The sequence below is a fragment of the Lycium barbarum genome, chromosome 4, assembly GCF_019175385.1.
Source record: "Lycium barbarum isolate Lr01 chromosome 4, ASM1917538v2, whole genome shotgun sequence".
NCBI classification, from domain to species: Eukaryota; Viridiplantae; Streptophyta; class Magnoliopsida; order Solanales; family Solanaceae; genus Lycium; species Lycium barbarum.
The window spans coordinates 76,489,264-76,503,565 of record NC_083340.1 but is presented as its reverse complement, the minus strand read 5'-3'; the positions used below and the strand labels follow the sequence as shown (position 1 = coordinate 76,503,565).

General features: G+C 36.5%; 1 protein-coding gene and 1 non-coding gene across 6 annotated transcripts; one reads left to right on the top strand and one right to left on the bottom strand.

Annotated features, from left to right (window-relative positions):
- Positions 1–316: 316 nt before the first annotated feature.
- Positions 317–13,956, bottom strand: LOC132636091 (calcium sensing receptor, chloroplastic). 5 transcript variants are annotated; one of them, XM_060352776.1, is made up of 13 exons: positions 13,624–13,950; positions 12,007–12,777; positions 11,773–11,867; positions 11,563–11,677; positions 11,346–11,423; positions 11,164–11,256; positions 10,764–10,847; positions 10,097–10,195; positions 6,754–6,816; positions 2,911–2,941; positions 1,651–1,697; positions 1,364–1,422; positions 317–761 (listed from the first exon to the last, which is right to left on the bottom strand). In XM_060352776.1, exons 1-13 carry the CDS (start codon positions 13,678–13,680, stop codon positions 524–526), a joined length of 1,830 nt encoding a protein of 609 aa, XP_060208759.1. In that variant the 5' UTR covers positions 13,681–13,950; the 3' UTR covers positions 317–523. The 5 variants fall into 5 exon arrangements, with proteins under 5 accessions (XP_060208759.1, XP_060208761.1, XP_060208762.1 ...); XM_060352778.1 differs by having other exon boundaries at positions 11,773–11,864; positions 13,624–13,948; XM_060352779.1 differs by lacking the exon at positions 6,754–6,816 and having other exon boundaries at positions 13,624–13,952.
- Positions 4,872–4,991, top strand: LOC132639015 (U6atac minor spliceosomal RNA). The gene has a single exon (XR_009582063.1). It is a non-coding gene; the product is annotated as a U6atac minor spliceosomal RNA (small nuclear RNA).
- Positions 13,957–14,302: the final 346 nt, after the last annotated feature.

Sequence of the window (14,302 nt, the reverse complement as noted above, 5' to 3'; positions counted from 1 at the left end):
TGTTGATTCTGTTGTATATCAAAGCCTACAATGTGTTGTACGACAACAGTGTTAGCAAAACTATTTATGTTTAAAGGTCATTCTGTAATGCAGAAAACGTTTATGTTTCATCATTTCATGGGCCATCTTTTGGGTATGTTTAACATCGTTTATTTATAATTTGTTTTTGCCTAGAAATATCAATAAAGATGCGACCTAAAGGTGATAACGTAAAAAAAGGGAATAGTCAAGGCAACTTCTCAAACATCCAGTGGAATGTGAAGGTTACCATGGGCACAACAGAAGATAAAGCAACTGAATCGGATTGAGGGACATCTTTTGCTAAATTCATAACATAGCGTTCGCAATGGTATATCCAACGAATGTACAAAACATATTCATTACCAAAAGAAGAATCTCAAATCTTGACTATACAAATTTTAAGGTGGTGTTTATTTGGTTGATAATCTCATCTAAACAAAGATGGATCCCAACATGTCATTCAGTTGGACTATTATAGTCAGCTGCGAAATACTTAAATCCTCTATGCTTCAGAAAGATCAACGTTTTCATTGACGGAAGCCATAGTGTCAGGGGATGGATCTTGAATCTCTTCATTATCTGGTTGTGATTCATGCTTTGCAGCAGCCTGCAACACCCTGCTCTGAACGTCAGTTGAAGAAGGTGAAGTTGGTAGTCCATTACGATTACGGTTTGTTTCCAACTTGCCTACTGCCCATGTCATTGCCTGGCCTCCTAGCCTAACTGGGGCCAAAAGTTGCCTGGAAAAAGAACACAGTAAGCATCCGTATCGACGCTAATAATTTGCAGTTACAACGTAGTAAAATATCTCATATCACAAGCATGTACAAATTTTAACAACGTAATGGTGCCCAACAGTGTGCAATGATAAAAACCAGATCTGGGAGAAAACCATGATGATATCAAATTTACAACAAGAATTCATTAATATGTGCATTAGCTATTTCTTTACCTTCTATTCTTTTAACTTTTTCCACCTTATAAAACTTTAGGAGAGTCGCTCAAAGAACAAACAACGATACTCCCTCCGTCCCAATTTGTTTGTCTTAGTTCGGAGTACGAGGGTCACACTAACTAATGTTCGGCCTAAATTCAGACATAGAATCTTCATTTTTCTTGAAATAAAATTTACATAATTAGAAACTACATAATATTATAAGTCACAAAGTTAATAGTTCAAAAAATTTAGAAAGTATTTGAAAAAATTATGGTCAAAGAAAATATTCTTTGGCTGTCCAAATAGTAACTAAGACGAACAAATTGGGAAGGAGGGAGCATATAACACTATGTAAAAGATGTATAGCACTTTACAGCAATTCAAGTTCATGAAACGGGCTGTTACCTCAAATCCTGTTTAAAATCTTCTGACTCCTCGTAAGAAGAAATTCGGCAATATAAAGTCTAAAAACAGAAAATAAATCCAGATTTAGGAAATGAAGTATCAGCTTAACATCTAACAAATAACAAGCTTTTAGAAATTAAATTTTGACAAATAATCATGAAATCTTGGTTTGGCTTTCCAACAACAGAATCCAGTATGAAAAAGTTTATTCACTCATTTCAGTTACTTTTTAGTGTATTCAGATAAAGGAAATTAAAGAAAGTTTATTTGAAAACTAGAACTATTACCTGACATAGGCCAAAAACTCCAACATATTGTAGTGTCTTCTCCCACTCTGGAGAATAAAAGAAAAAAATCTTAGTGTCTTCAGTTAGGAGAACAAGCATCCAGTGATGCACTAGCAATCCTTAAAACAGAATAAAAGGCACTCCCTTGCTTCCTTGTAAAACTAAGAGAATGAAGATCATGACCAAAAAAAAAGGAAGGTCTGGCAGACAGAATCTTCAAGCCTCAAACATTTATGCGGACATGAAAACCTATACTTCAATCAAAACCAGATAAACAGTTGGAGAGACTGCAATTCATATTACTAGGCTAAATTAGTTTGGAGATTAAAAACAGAATATGATAATAGAGCATCTTGCTTTATTCTTAATTTTAAAGAACAAACAAGCTGCCGTAATATCGTGAAACCCAAAGTTCCCATAGGGAAAAGTGGTCTGCGCCTCCACCATAGCCTTGGGTTGGAAGAAGGAAAGGTTTTCTTAGATTTTTGTGATACATGAACTATCTTAGTTCATGAATTAGAAACTAAATGTATTAGTCTTAGGATACATCAGGGGCGGATGTAGTAAAGGCTTAGGGTGTTCACCCGAACACCCTGGGCAAAAAATTACAATGTATATTTAGGGTAAATTTTCTGTGTTCATGTACATAGATTAACTCTTGAACACCCTGAGCAAATGCGCTCAAGTGGTTCAGTTATTTTTCCGAACACCCTGATTGAAAATTTTGGATCCGCCACTGGGATACATGTATTGTTTTGTTCATGAACCAGGAAAAAGTAAACAACTCCCACAACCACATACCCAGTGTAATCCCACAAGTGGGGTCAGGAGAGGGTAGGGTATACGCAGACCTTACCCCTACCTTTGTGGGTGCAGAGAGGTTGTTTCCGATAGAACCAAGGAAAAGTAAAAGCTTATTGTTAAATAAAAGTACATGTACTAGACTAAGTATATGCTAGAAAGTTTCTATAAATACCATAGAGCTTCCATGTAAGCAAGTTGAGTGAAGTAAAGAAAATTCATTTCCTCCACTTGTCTTCAAGGGAAAAATGAGAGATTGAGAGTACTCCTCCTCCCCGAATTTTCAAAACACACGACTACCCCCAAAAGACAAAAGAAACATTGATAGCAGATTTCTTCCAACTTGAAAGTCAAAAGAGAACTTTCATAATAGCCTGTGTTCTTCTCCAATAAACATTATCTGTTAAATATTTGGAGAAAATATGCAGATAAAGAATATTTGGCAGAAATTGCACTCACCAACTAATGCATATGCTGCTGCTACCAAACCCTGCCAACAGTGCATCACATGAGTTATTGGATCAAGCAAACAACGTTTCAAGTATGATAAAGTTAACCAAAAGAGTGTAAACTCTTGCATCACTAAAGATAGGAACAAGGCTTGGTAAACATGAAAGGAAAAAAAGCATGACATATCTATTTCATTATTCGTAAGCATTAAACTTTATAGACCGAAATCAACCATCAGATGCTCTAAGGTTATACTGAAGCAAATATCTATCTATCTTTATAATAAATATCTATCAAACAACAAAATTAGAAATGGGGAAGAAACAAGGAGTTCTTTATTGAAGAGGCTATATATATAAAGTTTTGATCTAGGGGAGGCGATGTGGCATCCATTCATAGACCAGGATTTGCATTTATCTTTGCTTAGATTGTATGCTTTTTCCTTCAAATTTTCCAGTTTAGGCGCTCTAAACCAAAAAAAAAAAAAAAAAAAACAGGAAACCTACGTTTTTAGACAAAAAAAACTGAGTAATCACATCTTTAGACTTTAACTTCTTTAATTGGCGTTCCTCCCTCCCTCTTCTTTCTGCCAGGAACAGTTAACCCCAATTTTGTCTTTCTTTGTCGTCTCATGCACCGTGCCTCTGCTTCTTCATCAAAATGACATCTGGTTCAAGGTATGTTGCTTTTTCTTTCTCCATCATGCTCTTTATAATGCTTTTTAGTTTATTTTCAGATTTGTTAAAACATTAGATTACGTCAAGTGTTTCTGCCGCATTTGTGAACTTCTTTTTTCCAATGTTTGTACATAATAGCTATGTCAATAGATCTTTCCCAGTAGCTATTATCTCAAAGAGATTAAATAATACAATAAGAACTTTTTTGATTCATGGTTGGTATCTAATGTATAGTTGCAAAATACTTTCAGCATACTAATATAATATACTTTCTCAGGGGAAAGTTATAGTAAATATTTGTAACACAAAAGTCACTATTCTTTTTTTTTTTTTTGGTCACGCAAAAGTCATCTAATTAAAGTCTAGCTAACTAAAATTTGGAAGATATATAGTTTAACCAGAAAAATCTGATGTGGCTCTATTAATAGTTTAATAGGCTTCATAAAAAAGGTTCTGTACTAACCCCACATTAATACCCAACCGGACCCACTTTCCAAATAGGTAAAAGCACAAACCCCACCAATTCAAGAGCATGTATTTCTGCTAGGTTTTTATTTCCGCACATCTTAATTTCTAAAGGAGAAGAGAGGGAGAAGGTGCGATCTAATATGCTCTGGAATGGGTAAGGTTTGTGCTTTGTATGAACCGAGTTGGAAAAAGGGTCATGAGTCGGGTTGGGAATTTAAATAGGTTAGTACATTTAATCCTTTTTATGAAGCCTAATTTAAATGATTAAGAGCGCCACATTAGATTTTTGGGTCAAAATATGTATGTTTCGGCCATGTTTATATTTTAGTTACCTAAGCTTTAGTTAGATGACTTTCAGTGACAGAAAAAATAGTGCCTTTTGTGTTATAAACCTCCACTTGGATGATCATCATTGATATTTCCCTCTACTTTCTCCCGGTATGTTACAATTATGAGTTAGTATGAGTTGACTATACAACAGCAACAACAACATACCCAGTGAAATCCCACAAAGTGGGATCTGGGGAGGGTAGAGTGTACGCAGACCTTACCCCTACCTTGAGAGGTAGAGAGTATATGAGTTGACTATGTGCTGATTTAAATTATAAGTTGAGAGTAATCCAATTTTGGGAAACAACCCAAAAGGATTTCTATGTAATTAACTTCGTTGAAGCTATAAACTTGTATGTTTAGATTATCTCTAAAACAAAAATAAGATATTTTTAGTTTTTGAAAAACTACTTTTTGGTTAGATGGACTCCCTTCTTCAATCTCTCAAGTCTCATATGATTCTCTTACAAAGCAGACAAAAAAGAGAGAACAAGTATGATCTCGGACGGATGGTTGGCATCTCCCCCCACAGGGACGGGAACAGCCTTCGGGCTTTACCTGTTATCAAACACATCTGGTTAAGGCTACCTGCCCCAGATCTTACCCAATTTTTTTCTGTTTGAGATCTGGCAGGCTCAGGGAATTAAAAGAGGAATTGAAGAAGATATGGAGGACAATTGCCATCTGTATATTGTGGATTGTTTGGTTGGAAAGAAATAAGGCATGCTTTGAAGGAAAGATGATGCAGATTCCTAGAGTCAAGAACAAATGCATCAAAAATCTATTCTTTTGGTGTTCCAATAGTACTCTAGATAGGATGGATCATTATTTGGATTTTCTATATTTCTTAGGGAGTAATATGTAGTGTGACTGATGTTAGTTATGTAGTTCTGCTCTGTACTTTGCATATGTACCAGATTAATAAAAGACTTATAAAAAAAAAAAGAGTCCAACAGACATCGGCGAAAGAATGGCAGCGCCACAACCAACGTCTTATTTATATACCATTCTCTTTTTAATTGTTTTTTCTTATGCAAGTTTACAAATACTGGTTAAAATTAATTAATTCATATGAATTTCGGTTTCACAGATTTTTTCAGCCAAAGAATTTTGTATATAGGATGTTAAAAGAAACATTAAAAATGTCTTACTACTAAAAGTGTGATTTTCTTTTACAAAATTATGACATTAATATTCAATCGTATTTTGATTTTTTTTTTTCACGACCGCGCGAAGCAGTATGCTAGTGAAATTAGATTGGAAGTACTTAAACCAAGCTAAACAAGATAACATCCATTAAATACGTGACCCTACAGTTTTTGACATAAAAAATTATGGCCAACAAAAGGTTTATTCGAGGATAGCCAATTTGTATGTTGGAAAGCAATATTGATCAAACTGGGGAACAGAAAGAAGATGAGTAAAAGAGATATTTCATTAGGAGAAATCCATCCATCTTGCTTGAATGAGTTCCATCTTTCATTAGGGTAAAAGAAGGAGCGGTTGCAAGAAGGGACTAAAAGCACGGTAGCAGGTGTTTTATTTGTATAATGGAAGTATAAGAGAAGGGGAAGCAAAATTGGAATCCATTTTTACCTCTTCAACCCTCAAAAATAGACGAAAGGAATAGTTTCACTTTTCTGGCTGTACCAAACAACCTGAGGGGAAGATTAAGAACATTCATAAGGGAATCAAAGACTCGGTTCCTCCACTAGAATTGGGGCTTGAATGCAAGATATCAAGGCAGTGATAGCAGCAAAAGAGATATTTCATTAGAAGAAAACCATAAATGCAGAATAGCATGTCCTTGGTTACACCAACAGAGGACAAAGCATCTCCAGAACAATATTCTCAAATATAGGAAATGGGAGAATGTGAAACATTTGCTTATCCATATACCCACAAATGAGGAACTTGAGTTAAACCTGTTTGGCGTCATCTGGCAGATGCCCATTAATGTAGAACAACTCATGTGGAGCTGGAAAGATGGAAATAGAAGGTTTAGGAGTTAGAGCACGTGGACCGTATGAAGAAAAAGAATTTCAAGGTAAAGAGAAACCAATCATCCAGATAAACTCCTTGCCGAGGGCCTGTGCACCCACGGGATTAGTCGGGGCTCAAAGAGACTCGGACACCCGTGGCTAATCAAAAAACAAAAAAAGAAACCAATCATCCAGATACAGACGACCTCCCTAGTTCTTACGAGACATTCCTACTTGTATAGATGATTGGATGGGCATAGAGAACCACATAATTAGGCTTCTGGTTGTAACTCTTGTATATGCAAAAATTACTACTAATAAACAGAAAAACACTTCAGAGAAAAGAAATGCTTTATAAGACTTCAATTGCATATCATACATACAGAAAGTCTTACCACTCCATATCCAACAACTTGTAACGGTGTTGGGTTGATTTCCTCAAAAATTGCCTCAGCTTCCTGAAAATAACCAAATGATTGAAAATAACCCCCTTCTGCCCTACTAGTAGGCAATAGATTTATAATTCCATTCCAGTCCAGTCCCTAGGTATATATCCAATATTTACCAATAAAATGACATAGAATACTTATTCCATGTGAGCTTTTCTTCGAGAACAACCGTTCTTTCCATACGATTCTATCAGAAACATGTATCTTTTAAGTAACAAGAGGGTAATATCAATCCCTTTCATGGAAATAAAAATTAGAAATAATTCTCTAAAGCCATCAAATTACTTGGAATTAAAAGCTTATCAACATTATACTCCTACAAGTCAAAATTCAATTTAATGAGGAAAAATTATATTTCAAACTTTCATGGAAATTCAAAATACAATTAGAAGCCTAACCGCATAAAGTTCTCTTCATATTTAGATGTTATAAACAAGATCCATCTTAACAATTAATTAACAATGATGTGCTAAACCTAGAGGAGTTAGCAGGAATTCTGGGCTGCAGCACTGGCACATTTCCTACCACATATTTGGGCCTCCCATTGGGTGCAAAATACAAGTCTACTGCTATATGGGATGGAGTGGTGGAAAAATTTGAGAAGAGGTTAGCTTCCTGGCAAATGCAATACCTCTCCATGGGAGGCAGACTCACTCTAATCAGTAGTGTCCTGGATAGCATTCCCACTTACTACATGTCACTATACCCAATGCCAACAAAAGTGCTGGAACAGTTGGATAGAATAAGAAGGAATTTCCTCTGGGAAGGTAATAGCAGTGAGCACAAGTTCCATCTAGTAAAGTGGGAAAAGATTATTATGCCAAAGCATCAAGGTGGTTTGGGAATCAAAGATCTGGCAGCCCAAAACAAGTGTCTTTTGATGAAGTGGCTCTGGAGATACACACAAGAGGATCAACCTCTATGGAAGAGGGTGGTTAATGCTAAGCATGGTTCTCAAGGCAGCTGGTGCACCAAACTAACCAGTGCACCACATGGGGTAGGAGTTTGGAAGCATATATGCAGGCTATGGGGAGAGTTCTCAGAAAATATCACTTTTTGGCAGGCAATGGTCAGCGAATCAGGTTCTGGAAGGACAAATGGCTGGGAAACTCAACCTTAAGACATGACTATCCTGCTATTTTTCAGATTGCTTGTCATCCTGACTCTACCATCACTCAAAACAAGATTGGGTACATCTGGAACATCACGCTGAGGAGGAATCTTCAAGACTGGGAGGTTGAAGATCTAGTCAGGCTTCTAGCCACATTGAACGACATCCTACTAAATGAGCATATCACAGACAAGTTCAAATGGGGAGGTGCAAGTGATGGCAGATACACTGTGAGGAAAGGATATACAATGATTATGGAACAAAATGGAATTACTGATTTCTGTTTTTGGAAACTAATCTGGAAAACCAAACTGCCCCCCAGGGTCATCTGTTTTAGCTGGACTGCTCTTTATGAGGCATGCTTGACCCCAGACAACCTTATGAAAAGGGGAATTCATATGGCTAATAGATGTTACATGTGTCACGGGAAGGCAGAAACCAACAACCATCTGTTTCTGCATTGTAGATTTACATTATATTTTTGGAACATGTTCTGTTCACTTTTTGGAATCAGTTGGGTTATGCCTCGCACCATCAAGAATGCTATCGAGTGCTGGAGCAGCTGGAGGGTTGATAACACCATCAAGAACATTTGGAGAATGATACCTGCTGCAATTTTTTGGAGCATATGGAAGGAGAGGAATAGAAGATGCTTTGATGGATTATCAACCCCAACACCAACCTTGAAAGCAAACTGTCTTTTGTATTTATTTAGTTGGGCAAATGTCTCCCCTGTAGATTCACATGAAAACTTTTTGGACTTTGTTAGCTCACTGTATTTAAGATAGTTGTTTTGACTGTAGGAAGCTAACAAGGTGATTTTTGCTTTTTGAAGCTACTAGGTAGCTCTAACTTTACCTGTAATTTGCATCTTCTTGATGCCTGATGCTAATGATAACAATTACTTCATCAAAAAAAAAAAACAATTAAAAGTTAACTAAGATTATTCATCACATTAAAACTTAGTGAAGATTTAAAGGGAACTTGAATAAGTTGAATTCCTGTTTACTTTCACAATTTCAAATAGAAGATACCGCAAGCGAGTAAATACTAAAAAAGAAAACATGTAGATATTTCACAATCTAATGGGTGAAGAAAGCACATTAAAACCTTGGGGGAAGAGAGGAAAACAAAAAGGGGAAATCTGATTTGTCCTATCATCTTTAGTTCTTCCAGATTTAACAAAATCAATAAAAGGGAAACAGAAAAACGATAAGATCCGTTGATTTCTCCAATAAAATATACTTTTCCTTGATCTTTAAATCAAGGGCAAAAAAAGAAGATCTCCCTTGATTTGTCTTGTTTACTGTATTAATCACTTTGCCCTAAAGAAAGATCAGGACAGGTTGCCTCAACTTCGTTCTATTTCAAAGGAAGTTGCAACAGAAGCTCACAAAATAGATGGTCATATAATACAAAAATATTCCAACAACATGCAACAGGAAGCGACCGAATTATGCATTGTTAAGGAGACATTCGAAGTGAGAAGCAGAATGGTGTTACCTAATCCAAAGTTTAGAAGGAACGGGAGGTTGATATATTCACGAACCGATTTACATCTCCCGAAGGGATGCTCTTTAGCACTGTGAAGGTTTTTTTTTGACAGTACAAGCGGTTTATTTTTACCATAAAGTTGCATTATAATGCCTTAACGAGGGGTAGCCTGTTTATAAGGGAAAACGGCTGAGAAAAGCTTCTACTTTGGTTACCCGGGAAGCAACTGGTGGCGCCCATCCAGATGATAAGATAAGAATGAGTTTCTGTCAAGCTGTTTATTTTCATAAGAGTCTGAACAACATTTCCCACTGCAAGTGGTTCGCTAAATTGGGTGCGATTGTGCTTGTTTTACAATAAGTCGTGCAATTGTCGACTGGCAATTTCCTTGTTTCAGAAATAGTAGGAAAAAAGTATTGACAAGACAATCATCCACTTTGTTTGGTATCCTTGGTTAGAAAGAAAGAGATGAAAGTTCATAATTTTAAATATCTGGTTGTATCTGATCCCTACTTTTGGGGTTTGGAGAAGTAGCTGACGATTTGCATACTCATTGGCGTGTTGTATAGCTCACAGTAGTTTACTTTTTTTGTCAAGACATCTTTCATTTTTGACATTTTTTAACAGGAAGATCAGCACAGCCTCAGCAATCACATGGCGCACTATGAGAAAGTCAAGAGATACCTCATTGAGGATTGTCAATGTAGTCTCAGGTTTCAACTCCTTAATGCGGAGGCCCTCTTTCACCCAAGACCGAAAGCCACCTTGGACCAAATATGGTCTCTGTTGATTAAATAAAAAAGAGTCATCAACCAAACGAGGCACGCTTTGGAGTCTCAGAAGGATATACAAGATCACAATCTTTTAAACACATAATGTGCATCAGTACTTGAAAACCAAGTTTCGCACTTCCTTGCGTCTATATGTAAAGTCCTAATGTTTAATAAGCAACTGTAAGTTCTTGAAATCAGCAAAGGCATGAAAGATTATTATCCTATTTATCGGTCCATTGTCATCACAATTTGAATATCATTCTATTCGCAATAACCAATTAACATTTACTTACAATAACTGAAAGAAAACAGGCAAAAAGGAAAGCAAATACATACCAGAAGATTTGTAAAGAATTAGTGTGATGCTAAGTTACAAAAGGAGCATACATAGATCTGAGGCTTTCCAAGCTTAAAGTAGCCCAATGCCCGCATTTATTTCTAACTGATTAAAAAGTACCAGAGGTAAAATGTGTAGACCATACAGTTGCCTCTTTCTTCACATTATTCTTATTCATGACGCTACCTGTAATATTTAATGACAAGTACAGGGGAGATCAACGTTAAGCAAATATACTTGCCTTGATTCCAAGTCTCCGGAGTGACCTCGCAATGCCCTTGGAACGGTTACCGTTAGCATCCATAACTATAACCTGAGAGCTGTCCTATAGGTTGGGTAATGGAAGTGTTAATCAAAACACTAAAAAGTTATCAAAAGTCAATGGGCAAGGTAAACATAAGAATCTTTTACCACTAATAGACTAAGAATGAAAGCAAGAGCATGAATTAGTAAGTGCAGGTTACTTCAAGAGAAAATAAATCCAATTGGCTCTTTTGTGAGTCTTTGCTCCTCAAGCTATTGCATTAAATAAAAGGACAGCGAAAAAATATGGGAAGATGTTCTTTTGTTTTCCAGGTGTTAAAATTTGAATTTGAACAAATACAAAGACAGTTGTGTAAAAAATGCAACACTGGATTTACTTGAACAATCTTCAAGTTCCTAATGACAGCAGCTAGCAGGTAGTCATCAAGTTCTCTTCTACTCTTGAACAACTTCCTTACAGATCCATCAATCTGAAAACATTTTAGCAAGGAAAAATAGGGCTGTCAACTCTTGAAACTAGAAAGAAATTTAATCGAACCCTTGAACTTGATCGACCGACCTCAGGTAGTGTTACATTGGCAAAACGAGACCGAGCAGCGCGTCGAAGAGCAGGAATGCCTTCTTTCTCTCTGATATCCTTCAGAAAATATAAGACATTTGCTCATGTTTAGCTAAAAGATTTTCTCCATGTATCCAATCAAAGCATTATTATTTACTGAGATAAATTTAATGGAACAACAAAGGTCTCAGAATAAACTATTCTGCAGACGCCTTGCCTCAGGCCGGATATCAATGAGTACAGCATTCCTATCTCCTTTCAGAAGCTCAAAACTTGACTTGGGAGATAAATCCCCAGCATATCCACCATAGGTCAATATCCAATAAAAAGCCCTGCAGAAATCTGATGAGCAATATAATTTCTTTCTGTAGAACTTTAATTGTGATAGGAAAATAACAGGAAACAATGAATAGAGGGGTGTTCATACCAAAAAGAAGTTGATGCCCCAAGCAAAAGAACAAACGGAACAATTGGGTCACTTGGATCCAAGCCAAGACTCCTCTCCAAAGCAGCGTAGCCCTGCTAATCACAATGTAGAAGAAACATGAAAGTATTTCTCAAGTATGGAAAAAAAACCTACAGGATAATCTAAAAGGAAGCGAAACAACCAGAAGGTTGTGCAGATGTATCAAACATGAAGAAGGCTTAACACTAGTGATACCTGTCCCAGAGCAGTCCCAAAAGGAGTAAGAAGCTTCACTGCACGCTCTAAAGGTACATTTAGCGTATCCTGGACTTCTGGAGGAAGTATCTCCTTCACAGACCCATAAGAATACACAACAAGTCGTGATACCGAATCCTCAACAATCAGAATTATATGTCTCAATGCATCAACAGCAACAACCCCAACTCTACCAGAGGCTTCTTTCAAACCTGCCACGCCATTACCAGAGGCTTCTTTCAAGCCTGCCACGCCATTACCAGAGGCTTCTGTCAATTTACTAATAACATCATCAACTGCTTGAGTAGCACCTCTAACAGACGAGCTAATTTCATCAAGTGAATCAGTGATTGACTTATTGAAAACATCCATAGCAGATGATGAACTTGTATCCAAATCCAATATCGAGACAGGGGTGAGATCTACGGTAGTTATGGACTCTGGTGCAATATTGACCAAGTCATTACTAAAACCAATCATCTCCTCCGCTCCAACAGAACTATCTACAAATCTCAGATTTCCACTCGAGTCACTAGTCATGCCCAGATGATTAGTCAATAATTCACCCTCAAATACATTTCGGCTACAACTACAAATGGAACTGAACAGATTGCTTTTGTGTACAAACTTTGAGTACAAAGATATAGGCAATTTTCCTCGGAATGAAGCTCCATGAAGATGAAATGAACTAGCCAAGTCCATGACATTGCATTTCATCTGGTATGTTTTCCAACAGGAGGAAAAGGATTTGAACCCCCCATAGATAGGAATCTGCAGGAGCATAAGTTTTCATATCTGAAATTAACAAAAACTTTCCAAGTCTACAACGATTAATAGTTGGATCACGGAAACAAGTGAATTTAAATTTCAAAAGAAATAACACCATAGGTCTCGGTGGAGCATTGGGCAACTAAGGGTGAATGAGTAACATTACTACTAACTGTGTCTGTGACTTTAGTCTTTTGTTGATTGAAAATCGATAGCTTCAAACATAGCACGCTTTCAAGATAGTTATATAGTGAACTAGCTTGCATTGGACACAATAGCTGGCACGAATTATGCGGCTCTGCAAATATTAATTCATATCTAACAGTGTAATTTGCATCTTCCCGAATATGAAGTAGTACAAACATGCAACTTCAGGAAAAAGAAAAAAACAGTTGTAGGCGGTTAGGATTATTGTATGAAGTTAATCTATTGTATCAAACATGTATTAAGAGCTAGTCAATAGATGAAAACTAGCATATAGTTTAGATCAGTTGCAAGTTGCATTCCTGTAGCTATTCTAGCTCTAATCCCTTTTGTACAAATTTAAGTGATTCATACATGTTAGGTGTGATGTACATTTGTAAGCTTTTAAATGGGAAAGGAATGAACACTTTTAACTCTCACTAATACTAATATAACAATTGAAGCATCCCGTGAACAGTTATAAACGAAGTTAAGGATTAACTTGTAAATGTGCCAAAATCACCTAGCAATCTCATATCAAACAGAAAACAGTTTTCCCTTTCCCTTAACAAACAAGAAAAAGTCATCTGAAAAACTTAAACATTATTTCTAAATAGGGTAGCAAACAACACACAGCATATTAATTTGCTTCTTGTTAGTTGTAACCTTTGAATGGGAAGAAGAGGAAGCAGTAGTTGAACAGACAGGTAAAGTTGCCATCATCGCCTATTGCAATCTCCGTGTTCAGCAATCTCTCATCTTCTGCTTCAGGACCAATATATAAAATTCAACAATCAAGATTGTATATTTCAGAGAAATGGGTATTTTTCATTTGAAGCAGATAATATGAAGTCTGAGCATTAGTTGGGAATATTTGTGCAAAAAGGAGAATCTTTGTTTTATCCAATTGAAAGAAAGAAAGAGATGCGATTGGAAGAATCGTGTGGCTTTGTTTCAAGCCATCACGTTCATCTTCTTCCCTGCCTCTCATTCTCCTCCAGGGCCCCATTTTTCTTTCTTTCTTTTTTTTATTCTAATATTTAAAAAAATCATTTTTGATTCCCAATTATTACTATTAAAAAAAAAATACTTTCAGTTATGATACTTATCTATTTCAAGTTGTGATTTGATTTATCTGAGAATATTAGATCATATTGTATTAACGAAAATTAATTTGACATCTGTATTGGGTAAAAACCAGTGTTGTCAGGTGGTCGTATCAAACGAGAACACGCGGGAATAGTAAAAGGTCAAATATGAGTCACCAGTCATGTGACACCGGGTGAATTCATCTAGCCGGCAGCACAGGACTTGCTTAGCTCACAATCTTGAAAGATTTGAACCG

Excerpts from the sequence above, each read along its gene's own strand:
- LOC132636091 (XM_060352776.1), bottom strand. The coding sequence starts at position 13,680 with ATGATGGCAACTTTACCTGTCTGTTCAACTACTGCTTCCTCTTCTTCC. Across the intron at positions 2,942-6,753 it reads AAGTTGTTGGATATGGAGTG|GGTTTGGTAGCAGCAGCATA; the intron begins GTAAGACTTTCT and ends CACTGTTGGCAG. Across the intron at positions 762-1,363 it reads GATTTTAAACAGGATTTGAG|GCAACTTTTGGCCCCAGTTA; the intron begins GTAACAGCCCGT and ends TTCTTTTTCCAG.